At 35.6% G+C, this 23490-nt stretch overlaps 4 protein-coding genes across 6 annotated transcripts; 3 read left to right on the top strand and 1 right to left on the bottom strand.

The window, feature by feature from the left end:
* Nucleotides 1-867: 867 nt before the first annotated feature.
* LOC142553110 (methionine aminopeptidase 1A) lies at nt 868-7374 on the top strand. Of its 2 annotated transcripts, none has more exons than XM_075663115.1 (17): nt 868-977; nt 1104-1186; nt 1980-2030; nt 2871-3056; nt 3742-3817; nt 3973-4020; nt 4112-4156; nt 4523-4622; nt 5020-5071; nt 5160-5201; nt 5559-5620; nt 5711-5809; nt 6072-6145; nt 6244-6313; nt 6569-6634; nt 6760-6848; nt 6932-7374. In XM_075663115.1, the coding sequence occupies exons 2-17, from the start codon at nt 1113-1115 to the stop codon at nt 7007-7009; spliced, it is 1212 nt and encodes a 403-aa protein (XP_075519230.1). In that variant the 5' UTR covers nt 868-977; nt 1104-1112; the 3' UTR covers nt 7010-7374. The 2 variants fall into 2 exon arrangements, with proteins under 2 accessions (XP_075519230.1, XP_075519231.1); XM_075663116.1 differs by having other exon boundaries at nt 882-972; nt 1099-1186.
* Nucleotides 7375-8035: 661 nt separating this feature from the next.
* On the bottom strand, nt 8036-11528 carry LOC142553109 (protein GRAVITROPIC IN THE LIGHT 1-like). 2 transcript variants are annotated; one of them, XM_075663113.1, is made up of 3 exons: nt 11370-11515; nt 11067-11153; nt 8036-9583 (listed from the first exon to the last, which is right to left on the bottom strand). In XM_075663113.1, exon 3 carries the CDS (start codon nt 9526-9528, stop codon nt 8257-8259), a length of 1272 nt encoding a protein of 423 aa, XP_075519228.1. In that variant the 5' UTR covers nt 9529-9583; nt 11067-11153; nt 11370-11515; the 3' UTR covers nt 8036-8256. The 2 variants fall into 2 exon arrangements, with proteins under 2 accessions (XP_075519228.1, XP_075519227.1); XM_075663112.1 differs by lacking the exon at nt 11067-11153 and having other exon boundaries at nt 11370-11528.
* A 2164-nt stretch (nt 11529-13692) lies between these two features.
* On the top strand, nt 13693-18655 carry LOC142553108 (3-phosphoshikimate 1-carboxyvinyltransferase 2). Its single transcript, XM_075663111.1, has 8 exons — nt 13693-14236; nt 15494-15738; nt 15945-16098; nt 17105-17319; nt 17399-17516; nt 17728-17938; nt 18038-18099; nt 18235-18655. Exons 1-8 carry the CDS (start codon nt 13904-13906, stop codon nt 18451-18453), a joined length of 1557 nt encoding a protein of 518 aa, XP_075519226.1. The 5' UTR covers nt 13693-13903; the 3' UTR covers nt 18454-18655.
* A 2297-nt stretch (nt 18656-20952) lies between these two features.
* LOC142553107 (UDP-glucuronate 4-epimerase 3-like) lies at nt 20953-23108 on the top strand. Its single transcript, XM_075663110.1, has 2 exons — nt 20953-21255; nt 21342-23108. Exon 2 carries the CDS (start codon nt 21460-21462, stop codon nt 22762-22764), a length of 1305 nt encoding a protein of 434 aa, XP_075519225.1. The 5' UTR covers nt 20953-21255; nt 21342-21459; the 3' UTR covers nt 22765-23108.
* Nucleotides 23109-23490: the final 382 nt, after the last annotated feature.

The following is a 23490-nucleotide window of genomic DNA, read 5'->3' as shown; positions in this document are numbered from 1 at the left end:
AAATTATATAAAAAAAATCACCAACATACTAAAAATTAGTTATGCTTGGTGGTTTAATTTTATTAAATAATAATATACTATAAATATTTATAGTTCGTACGTATTTTAAAATTACATGATTGTAAAATAAAATAAATTATATATTTATAGTAAATAATATACATCACAGAACATGATGAAATAATTAGGGCAAGACCGCAAGAAACGCACATTCGAAATAAACTTCAAATATCAAATAATTATTTTTCAGTCATTGTCGTGAATTTTAAATTAATCTCAATATAAAGTCATTTTTTAAATGAGCCCTTCAAATATTTTCTCAAGTCTAAATAATTCCATTTAAACTCATCCTAAAGAAAAATAAATTGGTTCGGTAACAAATATTGACAAAATGAAATCAACAAATTTATGTGCTTTTTTTAAAAAATATGTTTTACATTAAATTTTTTTGTTAAATGAATTTATTTTTGACAATACAAAATACTATTGAAAATTAAATAAAAAAATTCTTAAATGAAACTGCATGTGTTGAAAAACATGACTTTTTTTGAAAAAAAATGAGCTAATTTTTTGTTGGATTTATTATATTAAAACAAGCTAATTAAAATTTTATTTATTAACTTGTGAAATAAGCACACGTATTCTGTGTTATTATTTTTTTAAGAGCATAGGCATAGCTTATGTTATTATTTTTAAGTCGATAAATAATTAAAAAGAATTATTTATTTATTTATTAGAGTCGTTCAATTTTATAAAAAATAAATAAATTTTTAGTAGAGTTTTTGGTAAAAATAATACTTTTAATGTAATTTTTTTAGTAGAGTTTTTGGTAAATAAAATACTTATTATAAAATTAAATATGTAGGTGTCTTTAAGATGCTTCTTAAATAAAGACCAGAGAAAACCCTAGCTCAATAAACCTCAGCTTTTTCCTTGTCTAATTGAATCGACGGTCGCTGTATCTGTTGCAAAAGGTTGTTCTTTTAGTGTTGAATTGTTATATACTTATATTTTTATCTTTGAATTAGCGAAATTTGGACGAGATTAAGGATACTTGTGTGGTGCTTGTGTTTTTCTGACGAATTTTTACTGGGTGCAGCGAGAAGAGAGTTATGGCGGGTGGATCGGATGCGGTGGAGACGACAACCTTATCATGTGCTAAATGCGGCAAGCCTTCTCATCTGCAGTATGTGATCACAAGTTCTTTTTAGTGTTTCTGCAACTTTCTTGTAACGGGTTGAGATTTACACAATGACCGTATCAGAAACAATAAGAACTCAATCTTGATCGTGTGCGTGCGTGTGTTGCTTGTGTTTTCTGAAATTGGGGTGTGGCGTTGAAGGAGTTCAATGGTTAAATCTTTGAGCGCGAGTTGTTTTTTGTTTTCCTTACAATAATCTGATTGGTTATGGGGTCGAGCTTATTCTTTAACGAACTTTTTAAACTGATGATTGGTGGGGTGATTTGGTTAATTTTTGGCTGATTGGAACAAGATCGTCATTGATTTTAGTTACTCTTTTTCTTTCCTTTGGTATGTTTTTTATGTAGATGAACGACTTCTGCTGCATATATTATATTCTGCAATCTGACAGGGTGATGATTAGTTTGGTATTTTGTTCATCACTTGCACTACACTTGTTACACTTGTACGTGGCTGTGAACAATCGTCACAGCTATAAATAGCAAGAATAAGAGATGGATTTGTCATTTAGCTACCTGATCAAATTTTCTCAATTCTATTTTCCAATTTTCTACATCTTCTCGAGTTTTACAAGCTGGAAATTACTTGATACAGAATTTAATCCCTTTTAATTCTTGTTGGGGTGGGGAAGGAAGATGAAGTATGTTTGCATCTGTCGAAATTGCATTACAACATATGGTGATTGTTGAACTCTAGAAGGATAAATTGCTAATATAGGTGCCAGTATGTGTGAGATTGCTTTTGGTGAGAGCAGGTTTTGAATAATTGCTCTTTGCAGGTGCCCAAAGTGCGTTGAACTAAAGCTCCCTCGTGAAGGTGCTGCTTTCTGGTTAGTTACTTTGATTTGCATAAATTTAGTCTTGCTTAGCAAAATGAAACGTATGGAATATTTCAAATTTTAGATTCGGTAGTGCTGACTTAAGCAAGACTTTTTATAGTCATTATTAGAGCCCAGTTGTATTTCATAACTTAGGCACTGGGCACGATAAGCCTTATCAAGGCGGGGCTGGACATAATATTGTATGGAATAGGTATTTTCGTGACATATCAGCCAATATGTACTTTACGAACTATTGAAGAACAATAAAATTATTTTTCATTTGTTTATGGGGGAAAAACAAAAAATTGTTACATTTCAATTCACTTTGGATGTACAGTCCTTATATTTAAGGTGTGCTAATTGTGTGTGCTCCTTGAGCCTTTAATATGCATCAAGGTGCGAATTTCATGGTGAAAATCATTGAATTGCTGACTGCTGAGCCTTGGCTTATGTTTAGACATGAGGGTGGGTTTAAATAACTGTGACTCAAATAAAAGCAGGATATTAAGATGAATAACTTACAGAAGTACTGTTCAGATCCCAATGAAACCCAATGATATTAGAAAGTTAAGAATTAATATATCGTTGGGGAACGGTTAAGAGAGTGTTAATGATTCAGTCTCAGGCATATGTATTATCATAATATATAGAACTTAAATGTACCAATGCCTCAATGTTATCATCATTTAGTGGAAGTGGCTGCCTTGATTTTTCTTAATCTTGTTTGATAGATGATGGATGACAAAAAAGAACCGTGAAGACATTACAGATTTACTGTTAACTGAATTCCCTTTCGATGCCATTGTTGATGTTAACGACTCTTTGTTGTCAAAATATTTTTTCTTCCAGTTCTCAAGATTGTTTCAAGGAATCTTGGAGTTCTCATAAATCTGTTCATGTGAAAGAAAAGTTGTCTTCCCCGGGACTTGAAAATCCCAGCGAACAAAATTCAGGCTTGTCTAATGATGTTTGGCTCTATTGCTTGAGGAAAGGGCAAGCTCGTTCACCAAAGATTCCACATTTTGACTGGACTGGGTATGCTGTTACTAGCCATATTTTTCAGGTTTTGTATTCAATCGGAAATTGCAGGAATTTACCTCAATCATGTTTAGATTTTGTTTTTGCGTGCTAGAGTTTTTAGCTTAATATTTAAGAAGATAACCTGCAGTGGAGATAATATTTCTTGTAACAGGACCGTGAAAGCTGTTACTTTATTTATTTGGCTTGATTAAATCTGTATACAGACTTCATACCAGCTTATTCTGTGATTTTAAATGTTCCTTTTATTCAGAGGAGCAGGTGATTCAGTTGTCATTATTCTTTTTCAATAAATTAAAACATTTTTCTTGCAATAGGACTTTTCAACTCTTAGCGAAGTTTTCTAAGTGGTCTCGTTTTAGTAGCTTCTTCGCAAACTTGGTCAAAATTCATCTTTGACTTCATTTATGCTTTGATTTGACGATCGAATGGTTTTATAGGTTTTTCATCTACTAAAAAGGGTATTAAGTTCAAATTTTTTGTCAATTCAGCTGTATGTTTCACAACTTATCCTTGAGTTTCTCTGTTGCAATGCACTCTGCTTTTCAACTAGCAATATTTGATGTGCTTTGCTTGCTACTTCTTACACCATGGATGCCTTTTTCCTTTCATTTTTATTTCTTTTTTATTGTAAACTGTCATGCTCAGCTGTTACCCTGAAACCGTTCTATTTTTCTTTCAGATCGTTAAGACCGTATCCAATATCAAAAAGGCGTCTCGTACCTGCTCACATAGACCAACCTGACTGGGCAATTGATGTAAGTAGCTTTGACTCTCCGGAGAGTTGATCTTTGTATTTATGCCGCAAGTATATCAAATGTAGTTTTTATGAGAACAGCATTCTTGTGTTTGAAATCGAATGGTATTATTGTCTGTGAGTTGCAATAACAGTCCTCTATTCAAACCTTTACAGGGAACACCAAAAAGTGAACCTAACAGTGATCTGCAGCATCATGTTGAGGTATCGTTCATTATGTCCATAGTTCTGGTTAATTTTTCTAAATAAATATTTGACTGAACACAAACTGTTTATCATGATCCATGTCCCGAAGATCAAGACTCCTGATCAAATTGAGAAAATGCGGGAAACCTGCCGAGTAAGCTTCTTTGTTGCTCAATCCAGTATAAGGATAACAGTTCTCTTCTTCATTTTTTTGTATGAATAATGTGTCTCGTAGAGCTTCATTAGCATAGGCTGGTAAATGAAAGTTCAAAGAAACAAACAGTCAAGGAAATAGGGAAAATACCATTTCGAGGCATTTTTCATCATGTGTGATTAGATAAAACATCTTTTTGGCCTTTAAGGTTGATGAGAAATCAATACAAGAGGTGTCTGAAATTTTCTACACATGTAACAAGTCATCCATTATATGAATAATAACGAAGACCAAGCTCACAAATTAAGGTCTACTGCAGTTTATTCTAATGTTAGTTCTTGATGCTTTTTTAATTACTATCTTCAGATAGGAAGGGAAGTTTTGGATGCTGCTGCTCGAATCATTCGACCTGGAATTACAACTGATGAAATTGATGCAGTGGTTCATGAAGCGACAATTGCTGCTGGTATGATCAGCATGCCCTGCATTTTCGTTAATTTATAATATTACAGAAGGAAATGTAGCGTCTTTCAATTGGTGTGCTGTTTGATCATGCATATCAGGTTTCTCAACCTTCTTGTTTGGAGGTAAAATGTCTTGGTAGTTAGTATACCACAACTGTCTAGAACTCGTTTTGGGGGTTCGATGGTGGAATGTAATAATGATAGAGACATTCTATATATATTTACTAGTTCCACCGGCTTCCCCTTTTGCCACCAGTTGTGCAGAACGTTCATGCGGCAGGCTAATGAGTGTAGTGTAATTGGCTTTTGGATTTCCTTATGTATCTTGATGTCAGTGCATGTCAATGTGCCATTTGTCTGTGGATGCTACTGTTCAATATTTTAATCTACTCAATGCAGGAGGATACCCATCTCCATTAAATTACCATTTCTTCCCCAAGTCTTGCTGCACGTAGGTATTTTTTCAATTGAAATTCTGTTTCTTTGCGTTCTTTGACTCTTAATTCCGATAAGTTGAAATTTTACTCATTTTGTTTCAGATCTGTTAATGAAGTTATCTGTCATGGGATTCCAGACGCAAGGTATGTTCTTCACTTGTGGAAGAACCTCCTTATACAATTTTGGATCGTAAATTCATGGAAAGTTTTTCCTTTTCTTGCTACCAACTTTTAGTTTGGGCTGCCGTTTTATATCTTTTGTTTTTCCAATTCTTGATCCCACTAAAGGTGGCGTTTGAAGCTCATCTTCTTCCTCACTGTTTAAAATTTTATTCCCTTGTTTATGAGCTAAAACTGTGCTATCTAAAGAAAATAAATATTTGAAATAATTTCTTTCAGATTTTCAAAAGCCCTAGTTACATGGCATTATCTTCATCATCCTTCTACCAGAGTGCTATATCTGTTCTCTCGCCACCTCTACTGATCTTTTTGCTGGCTCAGGAAATTAGAAGATGGTGATATTGTAAATGTTGATGTAACTGTGTACTATAAAGGGGTACATGGTAAGTGAAAATTATATCATACTCAATGTTGATAGTTTTGCCATTTCTTTACGTTACAGAAACAAACATTGTTATTCCTTGCCTATGCAGGTGACTTGAATGAGACATTCTTTGTGGGTAATGTTGATGAAGCATCTCAACGGCTGGTCCAATGTACATATGAATGCTTGGAGAAGGCAATAGCAATTGGTAAGTGTGTGCTCTGTCTTGTGATGTTAGCCATTATTGCTGCTGATGGTTTGTGTGCTTTAGAATTTCATTTGACAACTTGCATATCTCCCTCCAATGTTGTTGCATAATTTCTGTCTTGTTTACTGGTGATTGTTTGATATTTGAAAGAAATTTTTTTTACATATCGTTTGCAATGATTTTGAGTTACTCTAAATCCCTCTTTTATGTTGTTTCTATATTAATGACGCTTATTGCCATGGCTTGTTCCTCCCCTTTTCAGTTAAACCTGGTGTACGATTTCGTGAAATTGGGGAGATTATTAACAGGCATGCTTCTATGTCAGGATTCTCTGTGGTAAGTGAGATGTATCATTTCTTTATGAACTTCTTTCCATTGAGGTTCAATGTGTGTTAATATTTCCCTATTTCCGACCATGGTATTTGTGATATTAGGTGAAATCATATTGCGGCCATGGTATTGGTGAGCTCTTCCACTGCGCGCCGAATATACCTCATTATGCAAGTATCCTCGAGGCGATGGGTTTATTTTTTTTTTTATTTCTATTAATGTTAGATGTGATTGATTATAGTTTCATTGACGGTGGACTTGCCATAACCTACTGTTTACTTCAGGCCAGGGCCGGCAATTGGCCAGAATTAAAATTTTTGTACCATATTCTTCGAAAGACCACACCTTTTTGCAGAACGAGTATTGCTGGTCTCTTCTTGTATTATATTTTTGCTGTCCCTTTGTCTCTGTGGTTCTTAACCTGAGCAGGAAATAAAGCAGTTGGAGTAATGAAGGCTGGCCAGACCTTTACCATTGAACCAATGATTAATTCAGGTAAACATCTTGTTGGCAAAATAAGTTGATATGACTTCTTTTCCTTTCCATCTCTGGTGTCGTAAGACATTTCCCTGTCTTACCAATTTTAAATCTCTGCTTTCATATAAAAATAATCCCAACAGGCGTTTGGCGTGATCGAATGTGGCCTGATGGATGGACTTCTGCAACTGCTGATGGCAAACGTAGTGCTCAGTTTGAGCACACTCTTCTGGTAATCAGACGTTCTTTTGTGTGTGTAGGCGTGCTCACGCTTGTGAACATTAACAAACTACCCTTCATGCGAATTAACTACAGGTAACAGATACAGGAGTCGAAGTTCTGACAGCACGTCTCCCCTCGTCCCCCAACGTGTTTCCCTGGCTAAATCCATAGTCTGCTCAGTCCATTGAAGTTGATCCAAAAACCGATTATTTCACCCTTGTTTTCTCAATTAATTTATGAGTCTTCCCTCCGCCCTGTTCTCCGAGCTTATAACGTTTTATTCGTGTGTTTCATTTCATTATCGGATTAAGGTTAAAAAAAATTCCCTGTTTCCCCAGAATGACTAAAATAATGTCAGGCAGGACTCATGTATGTGACCAGCCGGCAGGTTTTCGATTTAACATTTTGCATTTAGAACATATATATTACACACGTCGTGTGTGGAACCGGAACAACCTCTGTAAGATAACGTATGAATTATAGATTGAATGACTGAGTACATTTTACAAATTGATGAAAGGAGACGACACTTCTTTGTGCCAGCCCTTTTTTTTTCTATTTTCGGAGCCCGTTGAACTTACGAAGCGAAAAAGCAAATGTTTTGTTAACCTCATTTTTTTAGGAAAAATATATTCTAATTGATTTTTCACTTTACGACATCATTCATCACTAAGTTCAATTAACTCCACAATTGGTTATAGTTTTGCAAGTGGGGAAAGAATAAATATACGAACGTGTGTCGGTGTGCTCATGCTCCCATGTTTTTATATATATATTATCTAGCATTCTTGTGTACACGCTGTATATTTGTTCAATTTTTATTTTTTTCCAAATTTTTGATTATTTTGTTATATTTTAATTATTATTTGAATCACAATTATTAAATATTAGCTTTCATTTATATGTGATGCTTATATGCATATTAAAATTGTGGTTAATAATTATTCGGGAAAATTCTATATATTATATTAAAAATTATGAGATGATATGATCATCTAAAATTATGATATGTCAAATATACACATTCATTAATTTTATGATTTATTTTATTAAGTAAAACGGAATTTTTCGCAATTTAAGAAGAATGATTTTTTTGTTTTTTTTTAAAAAAAACATATCTTTAACTAAAGTCAGTTACTACAACGCAGAATATTATTAATTACTGGTCAATCATGTGTATGCGATTACTAATATGAATAATACAATAGAAATCGAAATAAAACCAGATGATCTGCTGATAAAGAGTAGTAAATAATGGGATGACATTCTCCCAGTTCCATTTTACAACCTCCTGCAATCTTTAATGCTACCAAGAGGATAAAAGCACACACTCGCAATAAAACATCGTACAAGACAACAAACTCAGACGAGGCACTTAAATACATACATGCTCCAAAAATTCGGAACAATAAACACGGTCATTCAGTCACCTTTATACCTGTAAGGTAGACTTGGGACTGGATCACGCTACCACCAATCCAAAAGCCCGGTGTAACCATCAAACCGACTTTAGGTTTTTTATCACCGTCTTCTATAATGTATTTTTTTACTACGCTTTCCATATAATCTTCTGAAAACTCGTTATCGCGCTTCACTTGAAATATTTTGGCGGGATGATCAAAAGAATGTGCCAACATGTGCAAAAGCCAGATTGACTTGGCAAGTTTCAGAAAAGCCTGGTAAAAGGCAGTCCTAGGATGCCCACCGCCCATGATGAAATTCCATTGGTCTAGGTTTCCAAAAAATGAAGCTTCCATTTTCGGATGGATCAGTATGAGGTATTTGTTCTGACAAAATTTTCCAAAAGCTGAATCTGGAGTCTGGCAAACGGCATCTAGAGGATCCATTTCCCTCAAGGTAAGATACTGCTGGAACAAACTTTCATTTGGGACCTCTGGTGGGTTTTCTGGTTTTATGGAATAGCTTGTGTCTTGGAAATCAATGAACATTCTTTGACAAATGTGAGATTCAAAGGCATATTTCTTGTGAGCTCGCTTTGCATAAACAATATCTGGCTCTATGGAGTTTGCTGCCGCATCAAGATCCCATCCAGCTGCTTTCATCATGTTAATCAACGGCTTGGAAAAGTCATGAATGGCCCTAGAAGCAGCTTCCACAGCTGACTTGAAAAGATCCGGTGACAACTCCAATGAGGAATATCTATTTTCATCACCACCCCCTTCAGATTCTTTGGTTGACAAGCCTCTGAGCTTCAAGTTCTTCTCAAGTTTTACACGCTTCTGATTAGCCTCTTCAATAAGCTGCTGTAATTGAAGGATCTCAGAATCTTTATTCTGAATCTCAGACTGAAACTTTTTCACCATGACCTCATATGTTCTCAACAAGCTCTGCTGTTCTTGAATCTCAGCAGCTAGCCGGGAGTCTTGGGGGGAAACACAGACTGGTTTGGGGTTGTGCTCTCTATAGAAGTGCTTGAGTTCGGATAAATTTTTCAACTCTGATATTACGAGTTTATCGGCAGCTTGAATTTTGTCAGGGTCATAAGGAGTATGAGCAGATTGAAGTTGAATGTAAGCTGACTTCAGAGAGGATATGTTTGTAAACATCTTAGATACTAGGTTTTCCATAGCTTCAGGATTTTGATTTGTGGCCTCTTCCATTGGTTGGGGATGAACCTTTTGGTTGCTGCTTTCACGAAGTTGGGTATCTTTCGCACCAGTGTGTTGCATATCTTCTTTTGGTGATGGCAAAACTCACCAAAATACTTTTCACAGAAGGTAAATACTATAGAAGGAAACGTGAAAATAGATAGATTAATTACACGGGATATATCAACTGAATCTAAGAAATGCTTGAACAGGACCAAGACAAAATCATGGTAAAAAACAGTCAAGCTTAAGTGGCATGTCCCACTCCAATACAGTGAAACGATACCATCATCATTGAAATAACAGCTTTCTAAGAGTGCAAGCTTGTATTTGCTCTGAACAAGACTTCAAGAGCCAACGAGAATTTAAAGAACGTGGAAAAAGAATAACACTCATGAGATCACATGCACATCTATTGGGATATGTATTATATAAGTATGTTTGTGTGTGTTTCACCAATATGCAAATAAAACCAGTAATGTCATGTGTCCAGGGGCGTAATAACTTAATTGATTACACACACGAAGAAATGTTATTTAATTAGCACATGAACTCTAGTAAAGAATCATGTAATACACCCCTCCCACTAGCCTATAACCAAAACCTTCAGCGGGTAAACAAATATTAGTAAACTGTATAACTGATGCATCATTAACACCTCTCACTTATTTGGTAACATTTCCAAAGTTAAATTTTGATATTCTGATTTATGATTCTTTGCAACTCTTCAGGACTATTATAGAAGATTGGGATAAAACGAGTTAGAGTATAGACATTTAGAATGGTAACATTCATGTTTCATGACTTTCATCTACTCTGCTAATCCATGAAGATAAATAGCCCACGTTTAATCTTCATAACAGACATCAATAAAATTGAAGAGAGTCTCCTATTCTTGCCGGTGTTAGGTCAAGGTTCATTAAGCTTAAAAGGTACCGAGCAGAGTCCAAGGCATTTTGGGTGGAATATAAGAAGTTCCTCCCATGCACTACGAAAAATCTACCTGGCTAACTAATATCCAAGAATTGCTTAAATGATTTTTATTTTTGATAATTAATTGCAATCACTTATTATGCAAAATGTTGGTTTAAACTGCAAAGAAATTGTTGTCTTCCATTGACAAAAAACTTCCAATCAACACAACACATAATATTCTTACTGTGAAAAGAATTTCTGTTATCTACAACAATTTGGAAAACTCAAAGTGAATAACACGGAGATTCAATGACTCAATTACTTCCAACTGTGTACCAGCGGCCATTGACTGTAAATTCAACTTTTACCAACAGACTTGACAATTTTCCTAAATCAAATTTCCATCCACACTGAAACAATCACGCAAATCACCAAATGCACTAAGCAGTCGTCCTATACTCTGCAAACCAAGAATCAATTCAAAGATAATCCGGGCAAAAAAAATGATTAGCAGTAGAAAAGAAAGATAAAATCGTTGTAAATAAGTAGCACCACATGTAAACATTACTTCAATTCAGGCCCATCAAAATCACACCCCACTTAACAATCACAATTAGATGAAGTTTTACGTTAGGGAAATCAATAAAAATAGATGATTGCTTCCCATTTTTAAGCAAAAATGCAGAAAACACCGATGAATATACCATGTGAAAGACATCACCAGCTCTTCCTGAACTTAAGCATTTATGTAAAACTTCCATCAACCGTTTCTAAACCTCGCTTCACACATACTAAACAAAAAATCTTCATTTTAATACACAGCTGCAAAGTAAGTAAAAGAATAATCGCCTCTAACCACACATATATAAACTCTAAAATTCGTCATAGGCAAACCCTAGAAAACAAAAAAAAAATGAAAGCAACGGAATCTTTTTCACATCTTCCGATTTAAAATGTAAAGTAAGCGGTAAAAAAAACTTAAAATAAATCGACAAGCTTTAAGCTACCTGCTCGGGATCCCGCCGGCAATTGAGGTGTTAATCTGCCGCAGTTCGGAGGACAGAGTGACTTCGCGGGCAAGACTAAATCTTTTTTTCCGACAAAGATCTCGTCCATCACTCCGGACAGTATTAAAAGTAAAGCGAAATTAATACTAGATAATAATTAAATAATACGAAAAATAAATAAATTTATCGAAATATCGAGAAAAAAAAAATCGTAGGCACCGAGATTCAAGACCTCGCCACCTTATTATCATTATTATTATTATCATATAAAAAGTAGAAGTAAGTATTCTTAAACTTCATAATTTCTATTTTAAAAAATTAATCATTTGTTTATTCAAACCATTAACATGCAGAACATAACATAAAAATAACAATGGAAGATTTCATTCCAGTTTTTTATCTTCGTCAAGTTACATAGTTATGAAGATTCTTATAATGTGAGTAGTGTATATATTTTATAAACAAGATAATAATTTGAGTTCATACCTAACTTTTATCCGAAACTCACCATACTTCAATTTATAATGGTTAAATAGTAGGTTTCTTGTGAGACAATCTCTTGTTTGATCCGCATTGTGTGAAGCTGGAGTTATTTATGTTATGTCCCACGACTCAATCGGGCTTGGAGAGAACGGACCGACTCATCAACCAATTGAGTATGTGGCAAGTTTCCGAGCAATGCCTAACATTTTGATGCTCCGCCCAGCTGATGGCAACGAGACGGCTGGTGCATACAAGGTGGCTGTTCTTAATCGGAAGAGGTCATCAGTCCTTGCCCTGTCTCGACAAAAGCTAGCACAGCTTCCTGGAACCTCCATTGAAGGTGTTGAAAAAGGAGGCTACATCATATCTGACAATTCATCTAATAACAAGCCTGATGTCATTTTGATTGGAACTGGTTCCGAGTTGGAAATTGCAGCAAAGGCTGGTGATGAACTTAGGAGTGAAGGCAAAAAAGTAAGAGTTGTCTCCTTTGTTTCTTGGGAACTTTTCGACGAACAATCTGATGAATACAAGGAAAGTGTTATGCACGTCGCCGTAACTGCTAGAGTTAGCATTGAAGCTGAAACGACATTTCTTGCTTTGAAAACAACAATTTTTTCTGGGTTTCTTATTGGTTTGTGAAATCTAGTAGCAAAGTTTGTAGTCTAAATGGAACAACAAGAGAGAGTAAGTCATATCATACCCTGAATTTTTATGGCGGATATCGTCTTAATTTTGTATGTTAACGAGTTTCGAATAATTACAATGTTCTTGTTTCAAACATGCAAAAGTAGGTGGGCAATATGAATGTGTGCATCATTCCTCTCGAGCTATTGCTTGATCCTTCAACATGAGCACTTGTCGAGCTACTCATTATCATTATTTTTATGGTTTTAGATTGGAACATGAATTCAAAACATTTTTCTTTATGAATTGGTGAGGTGAAACTAACCTCTTCTTGAAAAATTTGAGGTCGCATCTGGTAAAATACAAAATAGAGATAGGAGCCACAGCATGAATGCAAGAGGGATCCATCCATCCATCAAACTAGTATGTGGTAAGTGAAGGTATGAAACGATCTCACGAATCTTTATCTGTGAGACGGATCAACCCTACCGATATTCACAATAAAAAGTAATACTCTTAGCATAAAAAGTAATATTTTTTCATGGATGACTCAATAAAAGATCTGTCTCACAAAATACGATCTGTGAGACCGTCTAACACAAGTTTTTGCCTTCTTTCTCATTGCCATTTACTCTTTGCATTTATTTAACTGTCAATTTCAATCAAGATTAGATGATGTCATTTTATATTATTATTTATCAAGACCTTAAGGCCGAGTCGCCCATTTTGAAGGCTATTTCGACCTGTGTAGCTGCAAAACTTTGAACGTCTATTAAAAAAAAAGTTCAGAACTTGGTGTTTTTTAATGGTTTTTAGTCAAATAATTTGCGATAAAAATTTAATAATGCATTCAATTACAAAAATATTTTAACAATCACGATTTAGGAAACCGTTGTTCCTATATCTAAATCTACCCTTCACATGATATTTGATATTACCGAAAATAAATGCTAAAAGAAATCGATATTTACAAGTAAATTAGTCATGATATTAATGTATATAATATTGTTCTTGAATTTGACTATTTCAAAAAATAAAATATTTGTGTTTTATATATTAAATTGTTATTTATTTAGTATGTAGATTATGGTTTAAAATTTTATATTTCATAATTATAGATTTTTTTTATGAATTTCATGTCTTATTTAATTTTATAAATTAATGTATTTTTAGCAGTCGAAAAAGGTTTGGTGAGACAAATTGGATCTCAACGACCCACTTTGCCACAATTACACTCGAGTCTTAACCTGCGCACACCCTTCCCGCTAAACTATACCACCATCCTCGACCAAAAACCCAAGAAGAATTAGGAGGGATTTTTCTGAATTAAAATATATATATTCCTTAGGAAGAAATTGCTGTTGTAAAACTCCACGCCTTTTTCCCGATCAAAATTGCTGAGACTAATATAGTTCTTCGGAGAAATGGCGCACGTTAGCAACATGGCGCACAAACTTCCCCCAAGATTCTCCACCATTAATGCCAGACCTTCTGCTGCAACTTCGAATCCCTTGTTTTTTGGCGCAAAGAATCTGAAACGCCCGTCAAATTATTCATGGGCTGTGGATAAAAAATCAGTCTTTACAGTTCAAGAGAAGATTTCTGTAAAGGTTGTGGCTTCTGTTGCAACGGCGGAGAAGCAGTCAACGCTGCCGGAAATTGTGTTGGAACCGATCAAAGAAATATCCGGTACCGTTAAGTTACCGGGATCCAAATCCCTCTCTAACCGTATATTACTTCTTGCTGCCCTCTCTGAGGTAATGTTGTGGTGTGTTCTACATCGTACGTACATGATTATTAAATTTTTCTCAGTTTTTCAGTGTCTGTGTTGTCATATTGGGATTATGGAAGTGTGAATCTTGTGGGATTGTGCATGAATATGGGTAAAAAAAAAATTCTGTTGTGCGAATTGAGAATGCCAATTCTTCGTCTGATTCTATGCTGTGTAGCTTTATGCAAGAATATGAGTAACCTTGAGAAAGAAAGATTCCACAACTTTTATTTATCTTAAAAACGAGGTTTGAATCAGCTGTGTACTGTGCCCCACAAGTCTTGAGAAGATTTAAGATCCAGGCCCAAAATGCCTCTCTAGGTACAATACACTATGAGCCCGAGGTTCATGTTATTGCAGCCAAATATGTCCGGATTCTTTGATCCAAGTACAATCGTGTGATAGACATTTTTATAACTGCTAATGAACTTAATGTGATATAGTGCCTATCGCTCTATCTGTGCTTTTGTCAGTTTGTGCAAAGACATTTACATGCCAAAATGCATTGTATGCGCTGTATGCAGCTATTTTAGATTGAAATATCTTAAGGGGATTGCTCATTGTGTATATTTTTATGGACCTCTATGAGAATCACTGTTTTTATAGAGTATGCTGGCGCTACATTTCTTGGATGGAATAATGTTTTGATGAACTTTCTGCTATAACGGGAAATAGTTGCATATGAAAACGATAGAATGGAATATATTTTTAGATTACACATGAACTTGTTTCAATGCAGAGTAAATGGATGTAAATATGCAATGGTAGTGGTTAGCTCAAAATATATGCTTTTGCCGTAGAAGTATTGATATGGAGTTGAGAATTCTAATGACATTACTTGAGGTAAGGATACTATTGGAAATAAATTGAATTGCGAGCTATGGAAAATTTATTTGACAAGATGAGAACACACATTCATATATGTATGCTTGAGCCTCATTCCATTTACTTGATTCGGGATTACACAATTTTAAATCTGTGGTTTGAGAACAACAATCTAAGGTTTGGGAAACTGTTTTACGCATTTGGTTGTATCATTATTAAGTTTGTCAGTTTATTTTACACCATGCCCATTTTCAATTTCATCGGTTTCTGTTAACATTATTCCAGGATTCTTGGTTGTCCACATTCCATATTTCTTTTTAATGCACGCTTTTTATAATTGATTATTTAAGTATTATATGCCTTTCTATATCAAAATTCTTACACGAGCTCGCGTTACACAATACACATGATTTTCTAGGGAACAACTGTTGTGGACAACTTACTAAATAGTGATGACATCCATTATATGCTTGGTGCCTTGAGAACACTTGGACTGAATGTGGAAGAAGATAAAGCAAATCAGCGAGCGGTTGTGGAAGGATGTGGTGGTCTATTTCCAGTGTCGAAAGATGCCAAAGAGGAAATTCGACTTTTCCTAGGAAATGCAGGAACAGCTATGCGCCCTTTGGTTGCTGCAGTTACTGCTGCTGGTGGAAACGCAAGGTATTCTAAATGAATTTTGTTGATTCTTTCTTATGTATTCCCTGGTCCTCAAGCACTATTTCATGATTCTTTTTAAGCCCAAATATTAGCTTGTGATTTTTTTTTTCTGTGATCTCTTAACAATTTTATTTTACCTCAAAACACAGCTTACCGATCTAAATAATAGTGATTGATCTATACCTACAAAATATCTTGTTGATTCTCAGATATGTCCTTGATGGAGTTCCTCGCATGAGAGAGAGACCAATTGGTGATTTGGTGACTGGACTTAAACAGCTTGGTGCAGAGGTTGATTGCTTCCTGGGGACGAACTGTCCCCCAGTTCGTGTTGTTGGGAAGGGAGGTCTTCCAGGTGGAAAGGTGTGTCTTACTTTCTTTAAAGAGCTCTTCTGGCTGGTTTCAATAGATGGATTAATGTGACATCAGCTTGTACACAAGGCATGTTGATTGCCTCGTTAATTATTTTTGAATGAAACTCTAGAGAAAAAGGTTGAAGCAAAGTTATAACTTGCACATTCACCGAAGAGTAAGTAGCTAGGTGCCTTGAAGAATAATCAACGGGTTATTTCTGGAGAATGTCTTTGCCAAAATTTTCTTATATGTCATTTTACTCCCTTTAAATCAACTTTCCATCCAAAATTTCAGCCATTAGTCCAATTTGCTATCCTCCGTTAACTCCAGGAAAGGAAGATGTAAAGATGTTCAATCAAATTACCTGGTGATTTAAAATTTATAATACCCACTTGGTGATCCATATTTTTATAGAGAAAATGAAGCAGTGATTTTTTATTTCCGAATTCAATTTTTATGAATGTCAAAGAGGAGAAGAAAAAGTACTCCGGTCATTCTTTCTCAATTCAGTTTTTTGATAAGCAGTTAGCTCCTTATCCAAAATAACTTACATGAATTTACTCAATAATCCAGTAAAAAAGAAAGAAGACACCATTTTACATTATTTTATTGTCATTCCAATTTCCCTGCAATGAGATTGATCCTATAGGCTAGAGTTACTTTTGTTATTCATTTTTGTCAATGAGGTGTCTCTCATAGAAGTTGGCATTATGATGGTGATTATTGAGATGAAAGTTGGGAGGGAAACGTAAGCCTGGTTTGGTAACTGGTGAGGGATCAGCCCTTGGTGTAGGGCCAAGAACTATGTTCTTGAGTTTGGTTTATGAAAATAATTTGTAGTGAATGAGATATTGGGAATATTTTCTCAGAAGCAATTCCTTGTTTTGTTAGCTTTGTTTATGTACTTATTAGTTGGTCCTGGCTCTGCAGAAGTCTTCTAGTCCAAATGAAATGGAGGAGAAGGTATACTGTTCTTGGACTAGGATTTGTGATGGTTTAATCTGTCTTTTGGCAGGTGAAACTCTCTGGATCCATTAGTAGCCAATACTTGACTGCTCTTCTCATGGCAGCTCCACTGGCTCTCGGCGATGTGGAAATTGAGATAATGGACAAACTAATTTCGGTTCCGTACGTGGAGATGACCATTAAGTTAATGGAAAGGTATGGTGTCTCTGTTGAGCACAGTGATGAGTGGGACAGATTCTTGGTTCGTGGAGGTCAAAAGTACAAGTAAGTCCCAATACTCTAATGTTTTCAAGGCTTTGAGAAACTTAACATCATGGAAGTTTAAGGACAAATTTTTCACAAGGTCTCCTGGAAAATCTTATGTCGAAGGCGATGCCTCAAGTGCCAGTTACTTCTTGGCCGGTGCTGCTGTTAGTGGTGGAACTGTTACCGTTGAAGGTTGTGGGACAAGTAGTTTACAGGTACCTATTGCTCCAAAAGTCTCTACTTTTCACGCATTTTTGTGCTATATGTGAAATTAGAAATTTGCATAGGTCTATTTGACAACTTATCTACGTATGGAGTTGATTTTTGACAGCATTCTGTAAAATGATGCCAAGTTTTTTTGGCGGAATTATGCTCTTACGAAGTGATCTTTTGTAACTTCTTATCTTCAAAGTTTTCTTCTTTAAGGGTGACGTCAAATTTGCCGAGGTTCTTGAAAAAATGGGTGCAGAAGTCACGTGGACCGAGAATAGTGTCACTGTTAAAGGCCCTCCACATGATTCATCTGGAAGGAAACATTTACGTGCCATTGATATCAACATGAATAAAATGCCAGATGTCGCCATGACTCTTGCTGTTGTAGCACTCTTCGCTGATGGGCCGACTGCTATAAGAGATGGTACTACTCTCAACTTAAAACATAATATTTGATCATTATTATTTAAAAAAGCAAAGAACAAAAGGAAGCAAGCCAACCTTTTTATGCATATGTTTGCAGTTGCTAGCTGGAGGGTGAAAGAAACTGAGCGAATGATAGCCATATGCACAGAACTTAGAAAGGTTCTTCGCTTTCTAGCTTTCACTTCGTGCTTTCAACTCTCATCAACTTGCACCTTTATTTAAGTCTGAAATAAGTAAGCAGTATATACAAAGCGGCCCCTTGATGTCTTCTCCCTTTTTTGTTCTGAACTTCAGTTGGGAGCAACAGTTGTAGAAGGCCCAGATTACTGTGTGATTACTCCACCGGAGAAACTAAATATAGCCGCCATCGATACTTACGACGACCATAGGATGGCCATGGCCTTTTCACTCGCCGCTTGTGCTGATGTTCCGGTCACAATAAGAGATCCTGGTTGCACTCGCAAAACATTCCCCAATTATTTCGACGTTCTTGCTACTTTCTCACAGCACTGAGAAGCTTTTTCTTTTTTCAAACTGAAAAAATGTATGTTCGCGATTATTCGAAAGATAGAGTAATCTCTCCTTGATGTGAGGAAGAGATGGATGGGAATCTTCCCTGGTTTTCAAGTAAACTGTGTTCGAATGTGCATTAAGGTATTGAGATTGTTGTGATATCAGGAAAAAAAAAATGCAGTCACTTTTGTGTAATTTTTTTTATAGAGCCTTGCTTGTAGATTTAACAGTGTATGTCCATGATTCACTATTAATCAAATAATGAAACGTATCACAAAATGTTGTTTGATGTGTGTGATATATGCTCTTAATCATTAGTTCTTGAATATTACTACTATTACTTGCAAGTAGCTAATTACCTTTCCCTCGAAGTAGACTCCAATTTGTTTGATAATCAAAAGTGAAATGGCTTCTCAAAACTTCTCTTTGTTTTCCCAACATTTTCGAATATTCCACGGTTCATAACCCAAAAAGAAAATCACACACAGGGTAGGAATATGTAAACATGGGAGAGGAGCCAGTGCAGATCATTTAATAAATAAAACTGTTACAATTTTTAGAACAAAATTTCACATGCAGAAACCTAACAACATGGGACATGGGCGGTTCTTGAAAAAGGCAGTTGCCCTGTTCTGAAGTTTGTTTGCACTGTAACCACACACACTAAATGTGACTCCTCCAACCCACTTTGTCTCCTCTTTGCTACTCTACAAGCATTTAAAATCACACCTCTATTTTGTCCAAATATTAATTGCTATGCCCCCTAACTGCGTGCTAGCGTACCATTACATGAATATATGAGAATTAGTGCCTTTGCTAGCTGTAAATTTCATAAATTCTAATACCTCACTTTTGATTTACTTTTATGTAATCTCTAATAGTTATGTTGGTTCTATGTCACACCGATGTACTTTTATACAAGAATAATATTTGAATTCAAAATAAAAATATATAAAGTCCACCAGATTATCGTATGAAAATCTTATATCAAAACATTTGCTGAACATCTCTTTTCCTTGGTTTTGATTTGAACTCCAAATGGGGTTTCTATGATCAGGTGGAATTGATGGACGAAGTTTCCAAGATGGTATGTATTGACATATTTGAGATTTCAACTATTATCTATTAAAAATCAATAGAAAAGTGTATTTATTTTTAATAGTCATAACATGTTAAGGAAAATGTCTGAAAATAAAGTAAATTTCATTATGTGTACAAAATAGCAAATAAAAGGAAAAATTTATTCTTTGCTTCATGGTGACTGTTCTCACTATATTTAAATATCTTGTGGTTCTATGATAAACAAACAATTTATGATTTATATCCAAGTGATTTTTTTTTTTGTTTTGCCTTAGAAAACCCATGTTATAATTTTCTCCACACCAAAAACCGAAAATTTATATAAGGCAAAACTTGTGTGAGACGATCTCACGGGTCGTATTTTGTGAGACGAATCTCTTATTTGAGTCGTCCATGAAAAAGTATTACTTTTTATACTAAGAGTACTACCTTTTATTGTGAATATCGGTGGGGTTGACGCATCACACAGATAAAGATTAATGAGATCATGTCACAAGAAACTTACTTTTTACTTATATACTAATTTTAATTGTTCATGCGTTAATCTTTTTTAAAATTTGGCACAGTTTAGATTACATTTGCATCAAAAAGCTTTCGGAATATTTCCATAAATTGAGCACTTCCTGTTACAAAATAATGCTCCTCCCATCACTTTCTATACACAATTCAAAAATTATGTAGCTACGATAATACTACATGACAGACCTAGAATAATCATTTTTAATGTTACAATCTAATAATATAATATAAAAATTATCGTGAGATCGTCACACGGATCAATTTTATAAGACGAAGATATTTTCCAATCTCACTCATGAAAAATATCATTTTTATGTTAAAATTATTATTTTGATGAATCGTGTGGATCCGTCTCACAAATACATATCCGTGATACTGTCTAACAAGAGACATACTCATAATATAATACACAAGCTTGGTATACGACATGCACAGATAATTGAATAAATAAAAATTTGATTTTGGAAATTTATATTATTTCCGTCATTTCAATCGATGAATTATAATAAGGTATTAAAAAGAAAAAAACAAAATCCCAACAAATCTCATGCACTTAACAATCCAATGGCATGATAATTAAGAACCCCTCATGATTACCCCCAAAATCTCTCCACCACACCACCTCCAACAAATGAGCCTCAAATTCACACTGCAAATCTCTATTTTAAATAAGAAATAACCCCACTAAATATTTATAATATATTTTTTGTGTGACGATTTCGTATATCTTTATTTATAAAACGAGATAATCTGATTTTGAAAAATAATTTAGATGGGGCCGATAAAGTGGTGAGTTTGGGTAAAAGAATTCACATGAGAAAGAGAAATTAAAATTATAAAATTCACAATTTGTATTAAATGAAAATAATTGACTGATTTTGGAAGACAACCCCTCATCCTTCCGAAGTCCACTCTTCTCTTGTTTTGATATATTTTAAACTTTCTTGAGACCGCTTTTCGCTCCCTCCTCTCGTTTAGAAATCTCTTCGCCCTCTCTCCAATCACCATTTTTATTCAATCATCAACTCTCAAATCTGTTTTTCCAATGGGAAAATCGTAGGAAAAGGAAGGTGGGATTTTTTTTTTTGAAAAAGAAAAGGAAAAAAATATTCAATTACCACCGCCACTACCAAACATTTTCTACAAGAAACCAAAGATTCCCCATGAATAAAGTGTAGAACTATTCCACACCACCATCTCTAGGTACGTAATCCGCATTCCTGAGAAGCTGCGTTTATCAAATTTTGAAGGGGGGAAAAAATCACTTTAGCTACTCATTTTACGCCCAGGCCCTCTTCGTTGATTTTGATTTCAAGAAAATCCAAGAAAACCAGCAGATAGACCGCGAAGGCAGGGAAATTGGTCGCGGGAACTCGTCGAATCTCGAGTTTTTTATTTTGTTGGTTAATGTCACAGATGAAGCACATTGACAGCGGCCCTTCAACCCCAGGAAAGTTCAAGATGGATAAGTCTCCGTACAATAGGGTGAGGCTGCATTCTTCTCTGGCCAAGCTCGCTTTTTGGTCATTTGTTTTCCTAGGCTTGATCTTTTTGTTCTTCTATAGATCACCCTCTTCCTCATCCCCTGTTCCTTCAGATCTCTCTAGAAGGTCCCTTAGAAGCTCTTATGGTGACCCTAACTTTGAAAAGAGGGTCAGGGCCTCTGCTAAAATCAGGTCTAGAAATGGGATTTCGGTTTTGGTTACAGGGGCTGCTGGTTTTGTGGGCACTCATGTCTCCTCCGCCCTCAAACGGCGGGGGGACGGTGTCTTGGGGCTGGATAATTTCAATGATTATTATGATACCTCCCTGAAGAGGGCTAGACAAGCACTTTTAGACAGAACCGGGGTGTACATTGTGGAGGGTGATATCAATGATGCTGCCCTATTAAAGAAGCTTTTTGATATTGTGCCCTTTACTCATGTTATGCATCTGGCTGCGCAGGCCGGTGTTCGCTATGCAATGGAGAATCCTAGCTCCTACGTACATAGCAACATTGCCGGCCTAGTTAGTTTGCTCGAGGTTTGCAAGAATGCGAATCCGCAGCCAGCGATCGTGTGGGCATCGAGTAGTTCTGTGTATGGATTGAATACTAAGGTTCCTTTTTCCGAGAGGGACAAGACTGATCAGCCTGCGAGCCTGTATGCCGCAACTAAGAAAGCCGGTGAAGAGATTGCGCATACTTATAATCATATATACGGGCTTTCGCTTACTGGATTGAGATTCTTCACTGTTTATGGACCATGGGGTAGGCCGGACATGGCATACTTCTTTTTTACTAGGGATATTTTGAAGGGGAAGTCGATCCCAATCTTTGAGGCTGCAAATCATGGAACGGTGGCGAGGGATTTTACCTACATTGATGATATTGTCAAGGGTTGTCTGGGTGCATTGGATACGGCAGAGAAAAGTACCGGCAGTGGTGGCAAGAAGAAGGGGCCGGCTCAACTGCGGGTGTACAATTTGGGAAACACATCCCCTGTACCAGTTTCAGATCTTGTGAGTATTTTGGAGAGGTTACTCAAGGTGAAGGCAAAGAGGTTGGTTATGAAGTTGCCAAGGAATGGTGATGTACAATTTACGCATGCCAACATAAGCTTAGCTCAGAAAGAGCTTGGTTATAAACCCTCGACTGATCTACAGACTGGGTTAAAGAAATTCGTTCGATGGTACCTCAGTTACTATGCTAACGGGAAGAAGAGCACTCTATAATACAATTTTTTCAATTGTGCGGTAGGATCATTCCATTCTTGTTCATTTTGATTTTTACAATTGTTTTAAGCTATTTCCCTTCTTGGAGATTCTCTTGTTTCCACAAGTCTCGAGTGTGATATAATGAGGAAATTCCTCTCTCATGGTGAAGAAGCTTTTGTGGTTGCCGGTTGGTGACCATTGGTTCCCCTGGTGTTCCTTTTTCCACTCATGGGATTGTAATTGTTGTAGTTTTATATAATTTGTATAATTCATGACTGATAGAGCAATTTGCTGACTCATGGACGTGTATAATCTGAATTCGATTTTAAATAAAGTAGCACACGATAATTTTGATGTTACAAACTTTATTTAGATTCATTACCATTTTTTGTTAGTTGATTTATCATTGATGAAGTAATTTATTTTCCATATTGTTTTTGGCGGTACACAGCACATGCCAGCTTTTTAACTGCTTGTTCTCCAATAAATGGTAATCTATGTTGGTTGATTAGTTGCTCTTCAGTCACTCACGATCACTCACTCACTCCTATGATTTTGGACCAACAACGGAAGCACAGGGTTGCATATTTATGTACATTTGATGTTTTGAGTTTATACATGTTCTGTGGTGGAAAAAGCGATCATCTTATGAGAACATTCTTGATAGAAACTTGGTGTAATGATTTTTACACATGAATATTTGTGAGAACGACAATCACCGGATGCCTAGAACATCATGTAATG

The sequence above is a fragment of the Primulina tabacum genome, chromosome 8, assembly GCF_025594145.1.
Source record: "Primulina tabacum isolate GXHZ01 chromosome 8, ASM2559414v2, whole genome shotgun sequence".
NCBI lineage: Eukaryota > Viridiplantae > Streptophyta > Magnoliopsida > Lamiales > Gesneriaceae > Primulina > Primulina tabacum.
Note: the sequence above shows the minus strand (reverse complement) of the source record. Positions and strands in the feature narration are given on the sequence as shown.

Coding starts and splice junctions, on each gene's coding strand:
- LOC142553109 (XM_075663112.1), bottom strand. CDS start 9,528: ATGCAACACACTGGTGCGAAAGATACCCAACTTCGTGAAAGCAGCAAC.
- LOC142553107 (XM_075663110.1), top strand. CDS start 21,460: ATGTCACAGATGAAGCACATTGACAGCGGCCCTTCAACCCCAGGAAAG.
- LOC142553108 (XM_075663111.1), top strand. CDS start 13,904: ATGGCGCACGTTAGCAACATGGCGCACAAACTTCCCCCAAGATTCTCC. Junction 14,237..15,493: donor TTCTTGCTGCCCTCTCTGAG/GTAATGTTGTGG, acceptor ATGATTTTCTAG/GGAACAACTGTTGTGGACAA. Junction 18,100..18,234: donor TATGCACAGAACTTAGAAAG/GTTCTTCGCTTT, acceptor TCTGAACTTCAG/TTGGGAGCAACAGTTGTAGA.
- LOC142553110 (XM_075663115.1), top strand. CDS start 1,113: ATGGCGGGTGGATCGGATGCGGTGGAGACGACAACCTTATCATGTGCT. Junction 2,031..2,870: donor CGTGAAGGTGCTGCTTTCTG/GTTAGTTACTTT, acceptor TTTTTCTTCCAG/TTCTCAAGATTGTTTCAAGG. Junction 4,021..4,111: donor ATCTGCAGCATCATGTTGAG/GTATCGTTCATT, acceptor CATGTCCCGAAG/ATCAAGACTCCTGATCAAAT.